The sequence below is a fragment of the Poecile atricapillus genome, chromosome W, assembly GCF_030490865.1.
Source record: "Poecile atricapillus isolate bPoeAtr1 chromosome W, bPoeAtr1.hap1, whole genome shotgun sequence".
Taxonomy (NCBI): domain Eukaryota; kingdom Metazoa; phylum Chordata; class Aves; order Passeriformes; family Paridae; genus Poecile; species Poecile atricapillus.
Genome location: NC_081288.1, coordinates 14373832 through 14397060, shown reverse-complemented (window position 1 = coordinate 14397060; position 23229 = coordinate 14373832). Strand labels below are relative to the sequence as shown.

The 23229-nt window shown below is 36.8% G+C and overlaps 1 protein-coding gene across 2 annotated transcripts in view; it reads left to right on the top strand.

Moving 5' to 3' along the window:
* COG5 (component of oligomeric golgi complex 5) overlaps nt 1–23229 on the top strand; it is a 175906-nt gene that overhangs the window by 55615 nt on the left and 97062 nt on the right. For both annotated transcript variants that reach the window (XM_058864008.1, XM_058864009.1), the window contains one exon: nt 18266–18396. In XM_058864008.1, the coding sequence (XP_058719991.1) occupies nt 18266–18396 (131 nt within the window). The remainder of the gene's footprint in view (nt 1–18265; nt 18397–23229) is intronic.

The window sequence follows — 23229 nt, the reverse complement described above, 5'->3', positions numbered from 1 at the left end:
TAAAACATAAATGTGTTAACACTATTGAATTCTGTAGGCCTTTTAATACATTTTTATTTAAAAAAACAAGTGAAAAGTAAAATGAAAAAGACAAACCCTGGGCAACTGGAATGATGCGAGTCAATGACAAAGCAGCTTTCCCGTGTAAAATAATAGTTTCATCTTTGTTTTCTCTCTTTGTAAAGTTTATTCTATCCCAAGATGTGCAGACTTCTTAAGCCTTCCAACCATTTTCATATTTGAGCTTGAAGTCTTCTGTGAACATAGTATGTTGAAGAAATTTTGATTTTTTTTTCCCAAACACCTCGAATTTTTATTGTGATTTCCTTATTCTGTATTTTAAAAACTCTTCTGTACTTCATTAACTGTTTTAGCAGCACAAAATATCCCCCTTCTGCCAGAAGCTGACTTAAAATTCCATCCTTCATCCATCCACCAAGTACTTATTATTACTCTTTGAATTTAAAATTAGGGCTTAATGTCATAAACCAGTAGAAATATAGTACATGTAATGTAATTATTATTGCTATTTTTAAAGCTTAGAGGATGAGAGAAGAACAAAAGTGAGTAGCAACTGGTATAGTTGCTGGGACAGGGTATAAGGTATTCATGGAGAGGAGTCCTCCTGTGTGAGCAGAAGTAGTGAATTGGGCTGAAGCATCAGACAGTTATCTGCAACTTTGTTCCTTGATCAATATGCAGTTGTTTCTTGGTCTTATTGATCTTTTCTGCTTATTTAATGTACTTTCATTTTATGAGACTCATACAATCATTTAATGGAGCAATTTGAATTTGGTTTGAATTATTTTCACTTGCTGTGACATTGGTTTTTAACATACTGGGTTCATTTACTGGATATCTGTACTGCTACTGCCATTAAGAAAAGAATAGCTTATTTACAGAACCAGGCAACTGTCTGTTGCCAAGTGTCCCATGTTAAATGATTTGACCTTCTTGAGAAAGTTGCACACACTCAATATCCCTATTTCAAAATGTCAGGTATGTTCAGAAGTTCATTTGGGGGTTTTGTTGGGTTTTTTCCTGTCTGTCTGTTTGCTTGTTTACTCTGAAAACTGGTGAAATACTAATTCACAGCAAAGCAGTTTGATCGTAGTGTGAGCTGTGCTGAAGATCAGCTTGCTTATAATAGACTTTTGCTGAGCAGCAGCCCATGCACTGCTGTGTGACAGCATCATTCTTAATTCTCAGCTCGCTGTGTGCCTGGCGCTGCGTGCTCGAGGCGCCGGCTGGAAATCCAAGTAAGTGTCTCTTGCAGAGCCTCGTGCTGCAATGCCCTGGCCCTCTTTCGCTGCTGAGCTGTCTGGGTAGCTTTGGTCTGGGCTGCAGTAGAGAAGTTTTCCTGTCATGGCTCTTACAGATACTCCTTTCAGCATACACATAATGGTGTAAATGCATTTTTTCCAAGTCAAGCTATGTTAGATCTGGAGCGAAGTGGGATGCGTTGCACCAGCAGAAGCCCTTTTCTACGCTTAGGCATTTTTTTGGCATAAAAGTGCTGTAGACCTTTTGCTTCATCCTGGGATGGTACACTGAGAAAAGTTCATAATCTAGAGCAGGACTTAATTTATTTGTATTAAGAATAGAATATAGAATCAACATTGTTACACTTTAGTATGCAAAGCTAGTGAAAAATACTGGGTGAGTCATGATGAATACTGTGTGGCTTTTTTTTCTTTTTCCCCTTTTGTGTCCTCAAAACAATTTGATGGGGCTGGTTTAACAGATGGGCAGAAAACCTATCACTATGTGTTGGAAAACTGTTTCCAGATGAAGAACAGTTTTCTTAAGTCATTTGCACTCTTTTTTCTTTGTTCAACATTGACTGAACTAGTCAAAACATTTTAAGCACATTAAGCAATAACGTATTAAGTCTATAAAATAATTAAATTTGAACTAGAAGCGAAGAATTCTTAGAAATATTTACATTAATATTTGACTTTGTATAAATCTTACAATAACTACTTTTGAATCTTCTAGGAACCTTGTGTTGTAGATACGGAAAAGGTTTGTTAGGGTTGATGTACTGTTTCATACTGAAATATTTAGGATTATCTAGTAAATTTATTCGTGAATCGACAAAGAACTGTGCTTTCCCTTTGTTGTAAATGCTATTATGATGAAGCAGAGAGACTTAAGGTTTATGTCTCTCCTTCCAGGAGAGCTCTTGTAGAGTTATTAAGGTGTTGCAGCACCCTTTGTTTTTCATGGACTTTTTTTCAGTACATTTTCTTGTACAGGAATTGTACAGCATTGCTGTACCTGAGTTCAGGTAGAGGTTTAATGGCTCCTCCTTGTCTTGTTTTGGTCCTGGTCACTGCTCTGAAGAATTTTTATGAATCTGCCCTCTGTATGTTCTTTGGGAAGACCCAGACTTTTAAAATTTATGTAAGGTTAATAGTCTGCATAATTTTGCAGAGTATGAGCAAGTACTTGGCAGGAAGTGCCAAAAAAGCTGTGGCAGATTTAGGTTGTGCTCTGTAGTCTCAAACCGGGTTCAAAGGACACTGTTTGTAACAGGTGACAAATAATACACCATTAAATAGCTCTTGTGTGGTGAAGATGAGTCAGGTAGTTCCCAATTTCTAAACATGTTTACAAAGCAAAATCTTTATGACAAAAGATGTTTGGAGGTTTTTGGATCTGCAATTTAAAATTTAAAAGATGTATGCAGATTTGGGGTTCTTTGCTTTTCCCCATCCTCACTGTGTGAAAGAGGATAGGAGAATCCTGTAATTTAATCCTCCAGAAATTCTCAAGTCCCTTCAGTGTCTCCAGTATGTTTCCCCGAACATGAGAGAAATCTCTGATCTGCAGTTTTTTCCTCATTGAGATGCTCTCTGTCTTACCTCTGCCTCCAGGCTCTCTGTGCAGTTCTCACCAGTGAATCGTTTGATTCCTCTCAAGCCCTCGCTGGAGGGGAGCCAGCAGCAATCACTTTCAGGAGGAGGCAGTGAGAGAAGTGTAGCTGAAAAACAGCTCCTTAACCTGTCTCCATAAAGCATGTCACTTGAAAGAGGGGATACTTGCATTCTTTGTTACCAGGCCCAGACTCCTCACACCATGCCCCTATTTTTTTCATAAAATGCCTTTGAAGATCTGTCTCAGCTGCTACATGTTCTCTGGAAGGGGAAAGTCAGCACTATGCCACCATGACTGTATTGCTAGCTTGTGGTAATGTAGGATTGAAAAATCTCATCCTACTTTTATGTATTTACGTATTTTTAGATGTTATTATCACGATAAAGTTTGGGAACCTGAATTTTATAGATCCCATATAGTTTTCAGGACTCTGAAAACCTGGGGAGTGCAGAGTAAGAGTTCTGTAGAAGTTCAGGAATAACTTTCAGAGAAACACAGTAAAACATGAATACCAATGTTATTTGGAAATAGAACTATGCCGTGATTTCTTGAGGGCTTGACTCAGTTTATAGGTCTTAACTCTATTTTTGATGATGCTTCCCTTTGTTGTTTTCTAGGGAAGGAAGAAGGGGTTAGATCCCTCACTTCCCCTCTCCATGTTCTGCTTCCTCATTCCTGACTATGCATGATATTTTCCAGTTTTACTTGGGGCAGAGGGTGAAGGAGACTGAGACTCACAGCAGCGTGAATGGTTACTTGGAGAGTGAAGGTAGAATGAAGAATATACGTGCAAACAGTACTTAGATTCCTCAAAGACATGAAACATGGAGAAGTATTCTGAAATGTTCTGCTTTATCAAGACCCAAGGAGGTTTTTTTCTTTCCCTGTCTTTTCTTTTCCCAGAAATGTGCTTTTGGTGATTTGTGTATTGTATTAACTTTAAATGATTCCCTCTATCAGCCCACACAGACATCCCTTCTCTTAGTTGCTGCAGGGTCTTTGATACTCAATTTCAGTTCTTTCACCTCATTCTATTTCTAAAACGAGAATTGTGTTCTGCTTATTTTTACCCTCACAACAGACTTCATACAGAATTTTTCCATCATTTCTTGTAACATATGAACTTTGAAGGATTATTTTTAAATACCCACCCATCAACCCCTCTTCTATTTTCCTTTCTTCTTACAAGCCACTACTTGTTTATGAGATGATGGAAAACTGGTATTCTCTAAATGAGCCAATGAAATTATTTTCCTATTTCCTGTTATCAAATACAAAATTTTATTATTGAAGCCTTATGCTCCTAAGGAGTGCTCTGTCTTACCTAGAATGACTTTGAAGACCTGTCTGCTTTCCCCTTACTCCAGCAATTTGCCTTAATCCCTAATGCTGCTCACTGAATTCAGATCAAATATAATTAACTTTGTGGTTGAAAATGAATCTTCAGGAGAGTTAGAAGATGAGACATGTAATTGTTGCTTTCTGGGAAAGTTTGACATTTTCAAGTCCAGTTTTCATCCAGTTTGTGACAAATAGGCCTTACTTGCTTTTCCCTCTGAAATAAACATAATATGACATAATCAAAATATATTTTTTCTTTAAAGAGGAAGCAATAGCTGTTTCCAAGCAGTTACTGAAATGTCTTATAAAATGTATTTAATTTTGAATTCTCATTTATGATAGCATAAATACATGGATTTTTAAAGTCAGTGCCTTGCAGAGACTACACTTTTCATTGTTAGATCATTTGTGTAAATCAAATGGAAGTTCTGTTAAATCTGACATACTTGTACTCTTGTAGTCCTAGAGCTTTAGTCCCTCTGCAGTGCTTGCTTTTGGAGAGTGAAGGAGCTGAGGTGCATGGGAGCTGTCCCAGCAGCCTGCTAGTGGCTGTGCTGGCCACCACAGGAGACCCAGGGCTGCCGATCTGATGGGTGACATAAAATGGCAAAGAAGGTCATAAAATCAATTAAGTGAATCAAAAGTTTTACTTGATAGAATGTTTACTGACTTGTTTTTCTCAGTTGGTAGAACTTACAACTTCTTTTGCTGCATGGTGTTTAGGGTCATTAAGTACCCAGAGGGGTCAGGCTCAGGTTCAGCACTGTGCTGGCTCTGCTGTGGTTAGGGAGTGTGCCTGCTCTCCATCAGTAATTCTCTGCTGGGATTCTTGTGCCAGAGACATAGTTTATGCAGCGTTAGGTAAATCTATCACTTGCTAACCCCAAGATTATCTGATGAAGGAATACAATGGCACACACTCCTGTGATAGTGGAGATGTCAGTCAGCTGTCAGTGGTCATCCCCTATAAATGAGTTTAAAATGACTGAGAGGCAATTATGATGGAGGTACATGGAATCATGAATGCTGGAGGAGGAGCAAAGGAACACTATGAACAGTCACCCTCTTCCATTACAAGCCCAAAAAAGCGCTGAATGAAACTGTCAGGTGGCAGGTTCACAGCCCGAAGTTGCTGCCCCATCAGTGCATATTTCAGTTGCCATGGGAAGCAGAGATTGCTAAATGTTTCCATGAGTTACAGGATTTGTTTTGTAGTTAATGGAAAAGAAACAGAAAGTGAGGATTATTGAACATAACAATCCTCACAATACTTATTGCTCATAATATTACTAAATCATAAATTGTTGTTCTGTGGAGCTTCTGCTTTCCGAGTTGTCCATGCATTTGGCTCAGCACCCTGTGTTGGAAGGAGCTTGGAGCTTGTCAGGAGCTTGGCTAACCTGAGGGCAAAATCAAGTCATGGAAGCTAATAGCCAAGACCACAGCTCATCTAGCAGCTTATCTCTTAGGATCTGATGAGAGAGATTATATACTGCTTGCTGAGATATCTCAGAGATACGTATTTGACAGTAATAAGTTTTACATACTGTAATTCCATGTATTGTCATGTTTTCAGTCAAGACTCTTTGCTGCTGCTGCTTCTTGATTTTCAGTGTTTCAGTGATAAATAGTTTTGAGTATATCAATATCATTAATTTTGAGGACCCTTGATAATCTTTATTTAATTTTCTGCTGAAGTTATTTTCAGATTTTGATTTTTTTTGTTTATTTTTTTTGCTTGGCAAAAAGCACTTTCTGGATGTTGGAAAAATGTGAATCTTAATTGTGATGCATGTGTAATAATTTCTTCAGGATTGGGTTCCTATTAGAAAGTTCAGTTTATGCGATTGAAAAATTGGGGTTTCCCTGGGTTTGTTTTTTTCCCCCTGAAGAAAAGGTGTTTAATTTGAACAATATTAATGTTTCTTTTAGAGAGGATTCTGTTTCTTTCCTGATCTTGAAATTATTCATAACTATCAGCAGTAAATGTCACAAATTATGCTTTGTATGGCTTGAGAAAAATCTGTTATCAGACTAAATATTATTTAGAATTAGAACTGTAATAAAAATCATGATAGAATCGTATAAGTACACAATGTGTCTGTACGTTCTCTCAATTTTTCTAAGTATTAAATTGCTAAACATATTTTATTCTTCAAGCAGCACATTTTTTTTGTCCATTCAACTCTTTTGTGTTAATTATTAGATACAATTCGCTGAGAGATGTAGGTAATAAAAATTGGCTCATAGATAATTATGAAATTCTACAAAGAAAATATCCACATTATTTATTTAATAACAGTTACTTGCTAAATTAAGTGTTTTCACCATCTGTTAACAATTTGTTACTTTAATGACCAAAAGACTTGCCTGAACTTATTGTTTTCTTCCTTGGATATGCAAACCTTAAAAAAAGGGATTTATATTTTTAGCATTTAGCTCATTACTTTGAACTCGGCTACAATAGATACTGATTTTTAATTTTATGTCTCTGTGACATTAATGATAGTAGAAGTCAAATGTGTCATCAGTACTGTATTAGAGAAGACTTAGTTTTTCATTTTTATCCATTTTGAAATAATAGAATGAAAACAATGGCTTCTCTTTCTGTTTACACTGATATTTAGTCATTTTGAGAAGACAAGTACATTTCTGTGAAATCTCAATCCATGGTAATTTTCAACCTTCATATATGCATGTGCTTCCTAATTTTAACACTGTGTTTTTTGTAGAAAATCAGGGTCAGTGTACATGAAAGATCTCAAACTAATAGTGATGGATCATACTATTCTACGTTGCCAAAGAACTTTTACAGGTAGCAGAAACAGTATGTGCCACAGCTGTGTAATAGCAGTCCTGGAATGTGCTGTAGGTGATTGTTCCCTTTTGTTCTGTGTTTGAGGAGCAGCTGTACAGGTAGGCTGCTCTAATTCCCTTCCTGGTGTTCGCAGCTGGGCGATGATTCGAGTATGTGAGGTGTCAGGCTTGGAGGCTGTGGTCAACACTATGGAGCAGCTCATGTGGGGTAGGTTGGGAGGGATGTGACATTTCCTTCAGCTTCGTAGTGTTCATGCTAGTGCAGGTGCAGCTAAACATTACACTAAGTGCTAAGGGTGAGAGTAACAGTTTATCAATTTGTATCTAGATACCTTTTTTATCAAATTGCAATGAATGTTGTAGAGGAAACAAGAAAGGTTTTAAATTTTTTTTTTTTAATTTCACTATTCAAATTGCACAAAATAGAAGGTGTTAAAGAATCATCAGAGGCAACTACTGTCAGTCTGTGTTGTAGTTAAATGCTATTCCAGTTGAAAGGTCAAAAGACAGGCATCTGTGTAGGCTAACTTCAAATGCAAGCGTTTCGATTATGAGCACTGTTATGTTCAGTTTGGCTTTCAAACAACATTCTTTTTTTTGCCTATTTTTTTTAGTACTGTTGCTAAGTTTTATTATTGCTAAAAGAATTGGCAAGAATTCTGGCAGACTGGGCAGATTTCTGCCATGGGCTGATCTCTAAATTTTTAAAAAGCCTTTGCTGTAGGAGATAACATATATCAAGAAGTTTTAAAATTTTGCAGTTACGTTCAAGTTGTCTACAGAAACACTCTGTATAACACACGTATAACACTTTGTTCTCCCAGAAAGTATCTGAGGTACATAAAACCTGTGTAATTTATAACCTATGCAACATCTGTTTACTCTAAAGATGATAAAAACAGGTAAATCTGCAACCAGTTGCAGGAAATTATTGATGATATGACAAGTGAGGGGTGGGAGGAATTAAATATTGAGGACAAAAATTGCATATATTCTAGAGTACCGAGGGAGTTAACATAGCTGTTACTAAAGAAAATGCAGTTCTGCTTTTGCAGAAGTGTTTTCCTGAAGGTGTAAGTATGAAAGGGTGAATGGTGGGTGTTGAAAAGAGACAGGAGAGACCCATAAGGAGAGAGGAATATGAAAGAAATATTTGCAGTTTATATATGTGTAGTAAAGAAAAAAAGTAGTATTCCCCCTTATGCAGGGGCCAAGATAGCATGATTTTTTTTATTACTTTGATTATATAGCACTGTAACACTACTGATTCTAAAGTATCTCCTGGCATTTACAAATGTATGTTAGGAACTACCTGTGTTCTCTCACGGGCAACCTAGATTTTTGGATGCACATATTAGTGCAAAAATAGTGATATAAACTCAAAAAATGTAGGACATATCTTACCAAAAAGAAAAAAAAAAATTAAATGCAAACTAGCTAGTTCAGGACGGTAACTGTAGACTTGTAGACCTGTAAATCTGTAGCTGTCCATGTATACCTTTATCCAGGTGTGAAGTATTCAAAAATTAGGTCAATAACTATTGACATCATTGATTAAAACTCACAAATGTACCATAATCTCCCCTGCCCTCCTTCGAAGGCAGTGATTCAGCGAAGAGTCAGCCATCTTTGCCTTCTCCGCAACTGGTGGGATGTTTGAAAGAAGTTATTTTTGACTGAGATTCTTGAGACACATCATCATTTTCCTTCATTTTCTTTTATCATTGCATGGTCTATTGCAACATGGGATGGTACTGATGGAAACTGAATCATCACACGTTTACATAATGATCTATATTGAGGAATTCTGCTTAGCTATTGAATGATAATGTATTAATAATATGTAAAAGCTGCCAAAAAGACTGGTGTTTTCAGGCCAACATGTAAATTTAGGTTATATTTTGTATCTCTGCTTGTAACTATTTTGCTGGCTTTCATGGCTTTAGTTGCCACGCTAACTTAGTCAAGCAAGACAGCCAAAGTCACATACCTTCATTTAGGTGAGTCCTTATCTCAGTTTCCTAGTTCAGGAAAGAGATGGTTTACTTCATCCACTCCATTTGGAAGGGCATAATTCTTTTACATGGGTTTATGGTGCAGTTGGAATATATTTTCAATGCAATTGCCTCTGATAAATATGAGAGTACATTCTTTTCATCCTGCTTCATTTTATATACTGATATGATGCTCCATATCAAGGACTGCTTATTGTTCACCTGTTGAGATTTCAAGAAATATTTTCAAGACAGTAAAAATCCTGATTACTGTCTGCATGAAATTTATTAAAAACGAACTTTGTTCACCTCTTTGGTTTTTAGTTTTGGATGCTCTCCTGAAATATAAGCCAAAATGAGCATTACCATTGGCCTTGGCAGTGAACAAGCAGTGCAAAGTTGTGGGCTTGGGTGGGGAGGAACTTGTCAAGGTGGAAAGCATATGATGGCACTAAATTGCTCTTATGGATTAATAAAACCAAACTGTATGAATTGATCTGTATTTGTATCCTTTCACTATATTCCTTCCTAATTTTCTGTCTGTTATTTTTCATCATTCTGTTGTTCTCAACTCTTTCAAACTGAAGTTCATTTCTTCTGTAATGCCCCACTTGGGCTACATCGCTCTCCTGTTCCATATTATACCTTTCTGTCCCCCTTTCTGTTTTTGTCTCTTTCACACATGCTGTACATTTGCTTTGCATCTGTGATGCTACGAAGTCTGTTCAAAACCAAAATAGGACAACTAGATTTTTACTGGCAACATATTTTATTTTTACTTTGCTCCAAAAAAAGCCCAAGAGGAGTATTGACTTGCCGAGGCATTATTGCATTGTTGCCAGAATAAATTTAATTTTGGAAGTCCATGTACATCTGAAGAGCAGTTCCTTATCTGTGCAGTGTCTAAATTAAACTTAAATTATTTTTTTGTGGCAAAGTGGCTTTTTTTTCTGCTGATTTTTAATGAACAGTCTTACTTGTCAGAATAAAATGTGGACTTTTTAAATTATATAGATACTGGGTTTTTCCATGATTATAACTTCTGTTTCATGTTACAAACCTAGATTGTGTTTGTAATTTATGGCCACTGGTGTAAGAAATTTTCTTTTGAATATTTTCTGATTTCTAGGCCATAGCTCAGATAGAATACTTGGGATGAAATTGGTTTCCACTCCAGCCAAGTACTATCGATGAATGGCATGAATGTTACAGTTCTTTTTGAGTCTTTTATCACAGAGAATTTAGAAAAAAAAATGCAGTTTTAGTTACTAAAAATGTAATGTTTGGGAGCTCTTGAGGGAGTTTTCCCAAATCAGCCTGTTTTGAGGGAGGGCTTAAAGAAGCTTACGATCATTTTTAGAGTTCTGGATCCTAATGTTTCACAGTTTACTGGTTTTAATCATATTAAAATATTATATGTGCATTCCTGCAGGTTAATATGCTCTGTGGATAAGGTGTATGGAACCATCAGTACAGTATTCTGCCTCCATGTCTAACTAGAATTTCTCATGCTGAAGTCTGTATCTCTTGCCTCTTGTGCACCTCTGAGAAAGGTCTGTCTGTCAGAAGATGCAGTTTGATCTCTGCTTAACCATTTCTTTTCAAGGTTAACAGAATCAGTTCTCTCAGCCTCTCCTCACACTCAGTGCTTCAGTCCTCTGTCATCATGGCTCCCTGTTGGACTCATTTGTCAATGTCTCTGTTTTACTGGGGGTGTGGAGCACAGTGGCCTTACAAGCGCCAAATAATAAGAATAATGAGTTCCCTCAACCTGCTGGGTACACCCAGTCCGGTACACAGCTGGCTGCCTCTGCCACGAGGAAGTTTATGCCGAAGTTTAAGTTAAATTTTCTGTCCCCTGGGTTGATTTCTGAAAGCTTCTTTCCAGCCAGCAAGCAGCCAACCTCCTTGTGTGGACAGGGCTGTGAACAGGTGAACAGGGCTTAACTCAGTTTCCTTGAACTTCATGGTTTTTTCTGTCCTTATCTCAAGGTTGCTAAGTTTCTTCAGAATAGCAGCCCTCCTCTCCAGGGTGCTGAGCACTTCTTTAAATTGCTGTCACCCGTAGGCTGGCAGAGGGTTAATTCTGTCCTGTCACCCAGGTTACTGACAGTGGCATTCAGCAGCCCCCAGCTGGATGTGGGGCTGCTGCCTGCTCCCCTTGGAGGCCGGCAGTCCAGGCAGCGGAGGGCACAATAGAAAGCAGCAGGTTTAGTAGGTCGTGGTGAAGTAAGGTTGTGAGTCTGTTGTCAAGGGTGAGGGGGAGGGATGGGGGAGATCTAATGGTGTGTGGGAGGGGGAACCTTAAAGGAGTTCAACAACTCTTGCTTTAGGCCTAAGTGAGTGTGGGAGTCGTGTGGTATAACTTGTGATTAGACCTAAGTAGTGTTTGTCTTGGTGTGTTAAGCTATTTTCTGAATCATGGCATTTTCACAGGAATGTCTCCAAAATTTGGTGCTCATTGTTAAGTCAGTGATGATGATAAAAATAGATATCAAACTCATTTCCATCAGTTCCAGATCCTGCGTGGCATCTGATTTCCAGCCCAGATAGCAGTAGGAATTAGCTCTGCCATCAAGACGACTTAAATGCAGCTTTAATTTAATTTAAAAATAGCTAGTCAGTCTTCCTCACTGCTCCCCCATAATTGTTCTCAACCCAGGGTGTGATTTTTTTACATTTTCACATGCAGTTTGGAGAGAAGCAGCAGTCTTTCTCTGTAGATAGGTGTGGACATAGATGATTGTTAAAGCACCACTAAATATTTTAACATAAACCATACTCTGTTAAAAAAACAGGAACAGTCTTTTGGAGGAAACAAAGCTGATCCCAAAGCTGATTACTCTTGAAACTTTCCCCTTTGTTTTAACATGCTAGAAAATGTTCCGTTTTTTCATACCTACATGGTCCCTGAATTACAGTGTGGAATTTTCAGTTTTCTTCTGAAGTAAAGCTTTGATTAGGTAAGATGACGCTTCCTGTGCTGGAAGTGTTCAAGGTCAGGCTGAGCAGGGCTTTGAGCAACATAATATCATGGAAGATGCCCCTGCCCATGCAGAGGGGTTGGGCTACATTTTCTTTAAAGGCCCCTTCTGACCAAACCATTCTATAATAATATATATAATGTACATGACAGTTCTGTTTTACGGACAAGTACAGACAGTAAAAGATAATGGTCTGTGTTTAAATGAGAAGTTCATGTTTTGCGTTATTTGACTTGTATTCTTTCCACCAGTTTGGTTTCGGTGCTGTTCATCTGATTTATTTAAAACTAAACCAGTCTTGGATTGAAATGAAGAGCTGAGAAGTGCTTTGCTCTGTTTTTATTTTTCATGTTCCCCTTCTCTAGGGACATGTATCAGAAACTATATCTGGTTGTCTAATATTTCCTCTTCTGGACTTAAACAGAAAGAGTGTGTTAATGTGCTGTCTGAGTAAACAAGCAAATACCAATGGGCCCCACTCAGTTTCTGTCTGCAGCAGGACAGTGTTCACTCACTTAATGTTGCTCAAGCAGCTAAAAACTGAAATCTTATGTATTATGCATACAAGTAGTTAATTTTTAAGATGGTAGAAATTACTTAAATATGGATCAGATTTCATAGCAACTTAATGGCACTCTAGTGATACAGACAGATTTTATTCTCTGTTGTTTCACTGACGAAACGTTTGCAGTAATTTTGCTGTATAGGAAAAGGGAAGAAAGATACCAAGAGTTTTGTAACTAACTGGCATTTTAGTAAAATAATTACTTTCTTCCTCTTTAATAATGAATTAATAATGAATTAATAATACCTGCAGAAAAATTTACAAAATTAATAATTTAATATTCAAAATTAATGATTTTTAAAAGCATATTCAAAATTTATGACATTGTGCATGGCACTTAGTATAGAGAAATTACATTCTTATTTTGAACACTTTACACATGTAATCTATGCGGTTTTGATAGGAACTAACATCTTATTCTGAAGAGCTCAAGTTGCATCAGATAGCTGTGAGATATTATTTAATAGTACCAGTAGTGGAATCCCTTTCACTTGATTTAAAAGCTTAATATGCAGCTTGCTTCAGCAAGTGCTTTTGTGCCTGGTGCAGAGTGTGGGCCAGTCATTTCTGCTTGAGTGGAGAATGGGTCTGGTTAAAACAGACCATAAGCAAAGCCATCAGCTTCGAGTTTGAACACATAGAAATTTGCCAGCTCTTCCTATTCCCTACTTGCTCTATGTGCATAAATTGCATGGCAAATTTAAGTGTCTGTCAGCAGCAGACTACTGTTCTTTAAGGTAGGGTGTTAGCTTATTCCACCGAAGGAGTAGAGATATAGTGTAAAACCCTAGGTTGCTTTCACCAGAGGGTGGGCATTGGTCTTCTGCTGAGGTATTGGGATCTCAGGCTCTCTTCTCAGGGCTTTGGTTTTAAATTAGCAGCATTGACAAAAACAAACCAATTGACATATTCTGGCTCAGCAGCGTCCTGGGTTGTTGGTTCAGATACAGGTGAGACAAACAGGATGTCCTTCCTGTTCAGTAGCTACTGCTGTAACCAACATTTCCACTAAGACCATGGAAGATAACAGAAACAAATATTGCCAATAGCAGTTTAGGTTCAGTATCATGAACATCTTTTACCAATGCACGCGTGAGTCTTCTATAATAGTTCTTGATAAACCACATAACCTCTCATCTTCTGCATACTTAAATCCCAGCAGAACTCTTGGGTATCATTTAGACCTGTTGATTTTTTAAAAAATTAAATTAGTAATTTCTTCAAAAATTGTAATTTTTCTTCACTATGGAAAAATACCAATATCTTCTTAGGGTACAGATACCACCAACATTATCTGCAATTAAGACTGCAGAACTAAGTAAAACAAATGACCAACGCAAGACAAATAAGTTTCAAACCTTCCTCAAACAGAGAAACAAGGATCTGTGATTTTATCATTCTATGATTTTATTTAAAATTTCAGGGATGGGTTATTTTCAATTAATACCCTCTCCCCACCCTTCCCAATCTCCCATGGAGCACCTCTTAATTTGCCATTAGATTCTTGCTTTTCAGGGGAGTTACATGTCTGCAGATCTTAGGTGTTCACTCCTGGGGAACCCACTTCAGATGTTCTAATTTCCCTTTTTCCCTTCTTTATTAGTGTCGCTGAGGTTGGTTCTCAGAGCACAAAAGGGTTTCTCTCTTGACTGAAGTAGCCTCTAATGTCATGCAGCTTAATCACATTGGTTTATTACTGTCTTCTGTTTTCCTCTTTGTGAGTGCACCTGATTGTTCTCAATAGTCTTCCGTTGATTCTCTAATTCCCAGCAAAAGCTAAGAATCAATTCAGTCTATATAAAGAATGTAATACAATTTTTTGGGAGCTCATAAAGGTGCTAGCTTCATAGTTATCTCCGTTCTAAAACATAGTTTAATGCTTACAGAAAGTTTCAATTTCTAATCTTGATTCTGTATTAGCACAAAGAATATTTGAGGTTAAAAAATGAGGTCACATAATAGAAAGAATCTGTGTTGGTGAGTCATGTAGATTAAGGAAAGCTAACTGTGTTGCTCAAAGTACTGTTTTTCTGCCTAATGTACTACCTGCATATTGGATTTGTCTGTCTATGAAACTCCTCTTACATAACTATCTGGGAAACATTGCTTTAAAAAAAATGCATTTTCAAGCAGCACCTCAACCAGTAGATTATAAAAGTTGTTCAGGTTTAGTAAATCAAGAAAATTTAGAATTCTTGTCACAAAAATATTTGTTTTATTAAAAAATACAAAGTTCTATCCCTTTGAAGTAGATGATAAATGTCACTTATTCCTAGGTCTTAGTATATACTGCCTTGATATACAATATTTTTGTTCAATATGAATCAATATGATTCAGCAGGAGTCTGTATTTAAAGTTCTTAGAAAGTAATTTCCAGCTGCACTTTCCCAGCTTAATAGAGTGTGATAGAAGGGAAGAAATACCAACATGCCATGAGAGAGTTAAGCATTTGCCTTTATGTTCATGAACCTATATAAAGAGGTAGAATTATCAGGGGGATGAGAGGTACAGGATGGCTATAGGACTGTGGTAACAGGAATGGATATAGGACTATAGCTCCCTCTTCTCATTTGCTTCCTGGGTGTGCTGAGAAGCAGCTGGAGCAGCCTGTGGTGTTGCAATCCTTCCTCTGGTGCTGCTGAGAGGGCGATGCCTTGGTGGCTGCTCCAGCCCTGGCACATGGTGGTACAAGATATTTAGATTCTAATTTGTTAAGAGCACAAATCTTCCCAAAGATAACAAAATGTTATATATACTCTTTTGAAATATCTTAAGGTAGAGATGTCAGTTATAAATATATACTCACTAAATCTTTCAGAGTACAGTACAGTACTTTTACTCCAGAGCTTTAAGGTTAAAGCAGATGGAAAGCTGGCATGCTTTAAACTGGACACCAGTCCCCAGAGTCTGTGCTAGCTGAGGGGTGAGCCCTTGTTTTTGGTTAATTCCTGACAAGAAGACACAAGTACCTTACAGCCGGTGTCCCACTCACCTCTGATCATGACCACAGTGTTATTGACTGACAGTGCATGACAAGAAATAGAAAAATGATCACAGGAGTAAGTGCCTGAAGCAAAATCCTACATTTGCTACTCCCTGAGTTAATAACCAGTAGCATTTTTGTTGCGTTTCACTTGACGGGGTTTCTTTACTAACTAAAATTGACCAGCTGGAGTGGGTGAGTTCCACAAAATGTTGCAAGTTCTGCAACATTTTAAATAAATCAGGCCTTAAATACACAGGTATTTTGGGTATGACCTGGCTGCTCTTATGTCAGCTGTCCTTCTGCTTGGTTTCATCGTGCTGTCCAGGGGAGCAACATCGCTCTTGAGAGTAAACAATCATAGAGATTTCTAATATTATGTTGTCTGCGTAGATGACAAAAACTACCAAAAGGCACATACCCTGCCTGCGTTACAGCTTCTGCTCTCACATAAGAATGGCAGGAAATCACTTGCAGGTGTTTCTGACATAGACCTGTTGTCCTTATGAAAACTGCTTTTCTTTCAAAAACTGTGTAATTGCTAGAGCTTCCTTACTGTTAGAATAGCAACTGGGGGCATCTATAGTAGTACAGCTAGCCACTGAACCTGCAGAAAGGCCCACTGTTTTCAAGTCCTGCTGAAATGCATTGTCCCAAGACATTTTGTTAGGATTGCAGCAAATTTGGAGCAAAGCTGCAGATTTTAACAGATTGGCAGGAGGTGGCTGCCAGTCGGAGACACAGATGGAGGTATTTGGAGAAGCCAAAGCAGCATGGTCTTTCTGTTCTTTTCTTAAAACCATCAGAAGGAATAGATTTTTAGCTCTTGAAGTGACTTTAGATTTTGAGATAAAACACAGCAGGAAGAAACAGTATATTTTTTAGTATTTTTCCTCAAATTTTCTGTGGATTTAGGAGATCATAACCACATTTAAATTTTGTTTTGTTTAGGCAGCCTGGGCTTCCAGATTATGACTTTATGCCTTAAGTGAACTACACAGAAGTTCTTGTATTTGTGGTATATGTAAATATTTGGTAATATTTGCACCTTTTTTAATCTCATTGCCAAGAAACTTCTTCAGAGTTTACTGTGGCAGTAGAGTGAATCTGTGATAGTGCTTTCCTCCTTTTTTTTTCTGTGCAGCTAAAAGAAAAGGGGTCAGAAAATTAGTCTTCACACTCAAGACTTGCTCATTGGAACTTGTGTGAGTTCAATATTAGTTTTAATGGGTTCGTATGCCAGACCACCTGTAGAGATGCAGTTTAGTAACAGCATAAAGTTGCAGGGAAATAAGGAGTAAGTGTGGCTGCTGTGGCCTGTGGCAAAAGCAGCTCTGTAAACACACCAGCACACAGGGCTTCATGAATTGCCTGTGCTGTCCTGCTGCTTAGCTGACCTTTGACCCCTCTGATCCATTTTTAAACAAATGCATGCAGGGAAAAGCATTTGCAAGTCTATTCTTAGTAGACTAAAACCTATCTGACATACTGTACTGTTAAGAGAGATGATTTCCTTTGTGCCTTTACTAAGCTTTATGCAGTATTTCAGTAAGCTTTTTGTTTTGATTTCTTATATGGTATTTCTCATGTTCAGATATAGGGATGTTCTATACATAGCTGTAAAATGATTCACTTGGAATTTTGTATTCAGTTGTGAACATGTGATTGCTAAAATTAATTTGAGAATTAGATCAGTTTATTGTGAATAAACAAAAATAAATGGCTACTAAAGTGAAAGGTTATTTGACAAAGATTTAAAAGTTCAGTTAGCTTAGTTAAAATGTTTAAGTCTGTGCCTTAATAAACGTACTTTGAGAACTAAAAGGAAGGTAACTTTATTAGGAAATCATAGAGGACTGGTTATAAATGGAAATAGTGGAACACCATCTTATGAAGGAAGAATCTGATACTGCATGAAATGCCTTGGCCATTATTTTGTTAGTTTTATATGATCTTTCAAAAAAAAAACCCAGTGGAAAACCTGCTTCATTAAGCAAAATGTTGAAAACTGGTTAAATGAGAGTAGTCCTGCATTATCTTGGTGATAAGCAGTAGTGTAAAGGTCTAGGCTACCTGGTCAGGGAGAGCTGGATTAATTTAAATTCAGAAAGATAAAAAGGAGAAAAAAAATAATTGAGAAAAGATGAATTTGAATAGATTTTTTTTTGCTGCAGCTGCCAGTCCAGCCCAGTAATCTGTAGCTTATGGCTGATGGTGATTTCCACAATGGTAATAATTTTTGTGATGATTCTGTGGTTAAAAAGGAAAAAAAAAAATACTGTTTTATTTTTGTACCATTCTTTTGTGTTTGATCCCACATTCTTATTCAAACATCTGGTTTGATAAATTTAATAATCTAGTTAATTCTTTGGGGCAAGGATATGACTTCTTTCCCCTTTTTGGCCTGTGATTTTGATTCTGCAGTTCCTAGAACTCATGTTTTACATCTCTTCAGAAGTCTCTGGGTCTAGAGAAGCATCTTGAAGTAAATTCAATGTATTCAATGTCCAGGTTTTCTTAAGTAATAATCCTCCGATTTTCAGTTTTTCTGGTATAAGACATTACTTTGATATACCGTATTGTCAAGTGTTGTATACAAAAATGTCTCTTGGAACTGACTGTAACTTTGAAATGTTTTAAGTTGCTTAAAATGTTCCATTATCCTGTGTCATGCTTATCAATGTTTTGTTGCTTTTATAGATTATCTTTCTCAAGGGATAGATCTGTCTGGAATAGAAGTAATTGAAAATGACCTGCTTTTTATTGCAAGAGCTCGTCTTGAGGTGGAAAACCAGGCTAAAAGGTTGCTTGAGCAAGGTGTGGAGACTCAGGTAAAATACACTTTGTTTTCTACTTCCTTTCAAAAGTAAAGTGTAGAAAGACTCGAGCTTGATTTCTTTTGTTTTGTGTACCACTGTCCAGTGCAAATTAAACAAGAAAAAAGTCTTATGTGAGCAATTCTCACACATGACTATATTCAAATAAATTGACAAAATTGGTCTTGTACAGTATTTGCAATAATAAAATTTGACAGCATCTGACCCTATAATTTGGAAGAAAGTAGGTGAGCTGTAAATACTGTCAGAAAAGCTTGATGCATTCAACACCATATACAGCATTGCCAACGTTGCCAAGTATTATAGAGAAATACGAAAAATGCAGTTTCTTAAAACTGTAAGAAGATTTCTGCATTTTAGCTGTGCAGAAATATATTGAAAAGATTTGGAAGATTTGCATTAAAACTTTAAAGAGCAGTTTAAACTTTGAGGCAAATACTGTAGGGAACAAAAATTAATATGTATAATTGCATTAATTCATATTAAATGTAATTATTGACATTTCAATAACCTGGCTATATCTATTAACTGTTTGCAGTATCTTTAGTGCTATTTTCTTGCCTTCGTAAAATTTAATGTTCTTTTGTCTATACTTTTTAATATTCTTCAAAAACTATCTTAAATCCTCTTTGCCAGAGTAAGAGGAGAAATCTGGTGCAAGTTTCTATCAAGTTTGGATCTTAAATTATAGAACAAAGAGGCTTAGAACAAGACATTTTTATGCTGTTTCTTACCAGAAGTGTTAAACTTCTTTGTAATTCAATATAGCATTTGTTTATAGTGTTGAAGATTGACATGAAAATAGAACAGATACAGAATAGAAAATGTATTGAATAAATTGGCTTGGTTAAACAACTGATGTTTGAAATTATCGGAATGCCTCAAACTTTTACTTAGATCTGTCATTTCAACTAGTTTTCTGCAGTAAAAAGTCATGGTTTTGGTAAATACCTTTGACTATTTGCTGATAACAAAGTGGTAGGAAAAAACCACCCCATTTTTCACTTGATTACTATTCCACTTTGAAACTTCAGGCTATTTGAGCATGTTGCCAAGCTGTGATTGCACTTTTTGCGAGCTATGAAGCATATACGTTATTAAATAAAGATTGACGGAAGATAGGGCCTAAGAAAAAGCAAGTGGACATTTATTTTAAATGTAGCAAAAGTCTTCATCAGTGTGAACTCTTCTAGTTTTTCATGTCAGATTTGACCTTCTCTGATAATTTTCTCTTCATATTAAGTACTAAAATGGAATTGACAAAGAAACCCCGGGGAAATCAATCCCACTCCACCTGAAAAGTAGACAGATTTATTAGGTGTTCCAGGCTGTCTCCAGGTAATCCAGAGATTATTAAAGCATATGCCTGTTGTGCTTTAGCCAGGGGCCTGTTTCCAACAAATGGAAGAGTGTTTGGAAGAAAATTATTAGTGCTTAGTCATATCAGAAATGGGGATGTTTTCATGAGGAGGTGCTGGGTTATGCATCACAGGTTTGTTGTTGGATATGATTTGTGAATTTAATGTTGAGAACAATAGTTTGCTTTAGAAAATACATATGCAGGCATTGCCCAAGACATCTAGAATTTGAAATGTGACTAGTGAATAGCATGTTTGTGATTCCTGTTATTGTGTTTTATTGACAAGTTGATTTACATATATGCCTTCCAACCCCTGAGTTTTCTTTAAAGAGGGCATGGGACCTTCAGCTTTTCTCCTGCAGTAGGCACTACAGAATTCCTCAGATGAACTATCTTCCTGCCAGTATGCATTCTGGTACCTTTGAAAGTAGTGCATGTGTTTTTATCCAGGTGGTTCTTCAGTTATTTGATACTCATATTTGCAAATGCAGTTTTAGTTTCCACCCTTGTTTTCATCTGCTCTGTAAATAATACATGAGATCAGTTGCCTACGTAAGAGTGAGCTAAATTTCTATATTTCATGCAACGTTGCTTCTCAGCAATGCCTTAAGAGAAAAATTACCCTTATGTCTCTGATTTAGAGTATTTTAGTGTCCACTTAGAAGACAAGCAGGAAGTGGAAATACATTTTACAAAGTAAGACTGGAAGTATTTATTTTTCAACAAAAGTCATTAGAATTAGGTGAATGTCTTCTCTAGAATTCAGGTTTTTTCTTCAGAGATGCTGCTAGAAGTTTCTCTGACAAAAAGAACAGAGCTAAAAATTCTAAACTGCTCCTTTTATCATTTTTATATATCCCCTTTGTTTTGGATAGAGACTATTGTTTTATAGTTTATTTAATGACATGTAAGTCATATGCTAGTGAGCTGTGCACAGATTCCCCCAAATAATGCCCAGCAGTAGCACATGAAAGCAGATACTTATACCTAAGTAATAATACATTGTCTTTTTCTGTTCAGTGTAATTCATGTTTTTATGGTGTGTCCACCACTGCGGTATTTGTGTATTTCTCAGAAAAAATGAATCTTTTCCCCTTTTGGAAATATGGCATTGACTGCTTTAGAAGTGAAGCCTTCCAGTCCTGCTCCTGGTGGAATCTTAAAGCTGTCATCTGGGTATAAACTGGAAGTGTCTGTCAGTGTGTCTAGACTTAACAGGCTCTCATAGAGCTGCAAACCACACTTGCCTTCCTAATCCTTTTAGAAAGACTAAGCATTCTTTGCTATTGTTGACAAAAGTAATACAAATAATAGCAAACCCAACCACATGGGTACAAGTGGCTACAGGCAGGTATTCTATTGTTCTGTGTGCTTTGTTAGGCACTCCTATTGTACATAGCACAGATAGATGGTCTTTCATGACCCACAGAACAATTTAAAGAAAATGGATTCTAACACCATCTTTATTTCTTTTATTTATTTATTTACTACTATTTATTTTATAGTCCTAAACTCCTTGCTAGCTTTCCTTTATACAGTGAACAGGCTTATGGCAGATAGTATAGGAAGCAGGAAAGACTGCTTTAGCAGAGGTGCATCAGAGAAGAACTTGATTAAAAGCCACCCTTCTAACAGAAAGGCCAGCAATATTTTTCTGCTTTAAAATTTTAAAAAAGACATATATCTTGCAACCACCTGAAACATCCCCATCATTTCTTTTGCCCCCATGATGAACCATTGGCTGAAGATTTCAGATTTGCTCTTGTTACCACTTCACCCCTGTTTTCAACAGTAATATTGTGTAAAGCAGATCTGAATAATAAGAAATTTGTTAAAATCACCATAGATCAGTTCCAGGTAGAACAGTTTTTCCAGACACAGTTTTGTGTCTGCTATACTTGAAAATGAGAAAACTTTCTCTGCAACTTAGCTCATGCTTCAAACCCATCCAGCTGTATATTGGCATGCTAGATGTGGGACTTACATCCAGGGATAACCAAACTTAGCTCCACTTGGTGATGACAACATTGGTAGCCTTAGGAGCCAGGACTGTGTGTGTGTAGAAGAGAGCTGCGTTTCATCTCCTCCATACTCCTAAAAGGTAACCTTAGTTGTGAGCTAGGTTCTATGCTTTAAGTAGCAGCTGTGGGTCACTGTGTAAGAAGGATGGATTTTTGCATGTGTGAAATATGTTAGGAACTTATGTTCTTGCTTGTGACTTTACTGATCCCAATTGTAATAATTAGGATATGGATTGTGAGGTATCAATGGTAGCATTAAAGATTGATTAAAATATAAATATCCACTTAGGTCTAGCAGGATGTGGTGTGGAAATGAGAGCAGAATTCAGATTTTCCTGGGTTTGCACTTTAAACAGTTTGTCCTTCTGTGTGTAACAGAAATGTTCTGTATCTTCAACCACAGAATAAAATTTTTCCTTTCTTGTCTCCTGGAGGAATCTGTAGATATCTGACTAGCTTTTTGGTTTGGTTTTGGTTTTTGTTTTGTTTTGTTTTGTTTGGGGGGGGGGGGGTGTTGTTTGTTTGTTGTTTTGTTTTTTGGCTTGTTTGTTTGTTTGTGTTTTCTTAGGTTTTAGAGAAAGTATGTAATTTATTATAGTCCAATTTCCTTATATAAGGTGTGGACAAATCTACTTACCTACCTAGCACAGATCTGGAGAAAGTCAGACTCACTGATAACTCACAATTCATTGAAATTGTTCTGGTGATCATGTAATGAAGTGTCTTAATCATGTTAGAGAAAGAAAAACATAGGTGTAAGCCTAAGAAGGATCCTTTGTTGAATTGTGTGTGCTGGCTTTTTTTAAATACATAGGTTAATTTTTTTCCAAAATGAAGAACTTTGCTAATTATAACCTTGCAGAATAAAGAAGGAAAAATAACATAGAGAAATAAATCCTAAACTGTATTTCTGACATTGTTCAGTGGCTGGATTTGTATACACAGGATGAATACGTAAACTGTATGATCTGTTATTCACATTGTAACATCTTTGTACTATTATTATTTTGGGCACATTTGGGGGCATTTTGAGTTTTCATATATTAATTCATTGAGAAGAATTTGTTTTGTGAATTACTCTATTTTGCATTCTTTTTCATATTGAACCTTTCCAGTTGTTTTCTCTGGAAAAAGAACAGCTTTTTTTACATTAAAAAATTACTAACTAAATGTATATGCATAAGTGTTCTTGAATAATGCTATTTAGTGCCTGAGAAAAGTGATGGGAGGATGAAGTGTCTGCATAATTAACCAGTTGTCTGGAGGTGATTATCCAGGAGTTGCTCTCAGTTCAGGGTTCCCTAAGCTAGGTGCTTGTGTAGTACATCTTGCAGTATTATGGCAAAATTGGTGAAATTAATCTGAGATCTCTCATAGACCAGCATTTAATCTCTTGTCAAGGATTTCTAATAGGTTTTCTTATCCCCCAAGGGATTGGAAGGGAAA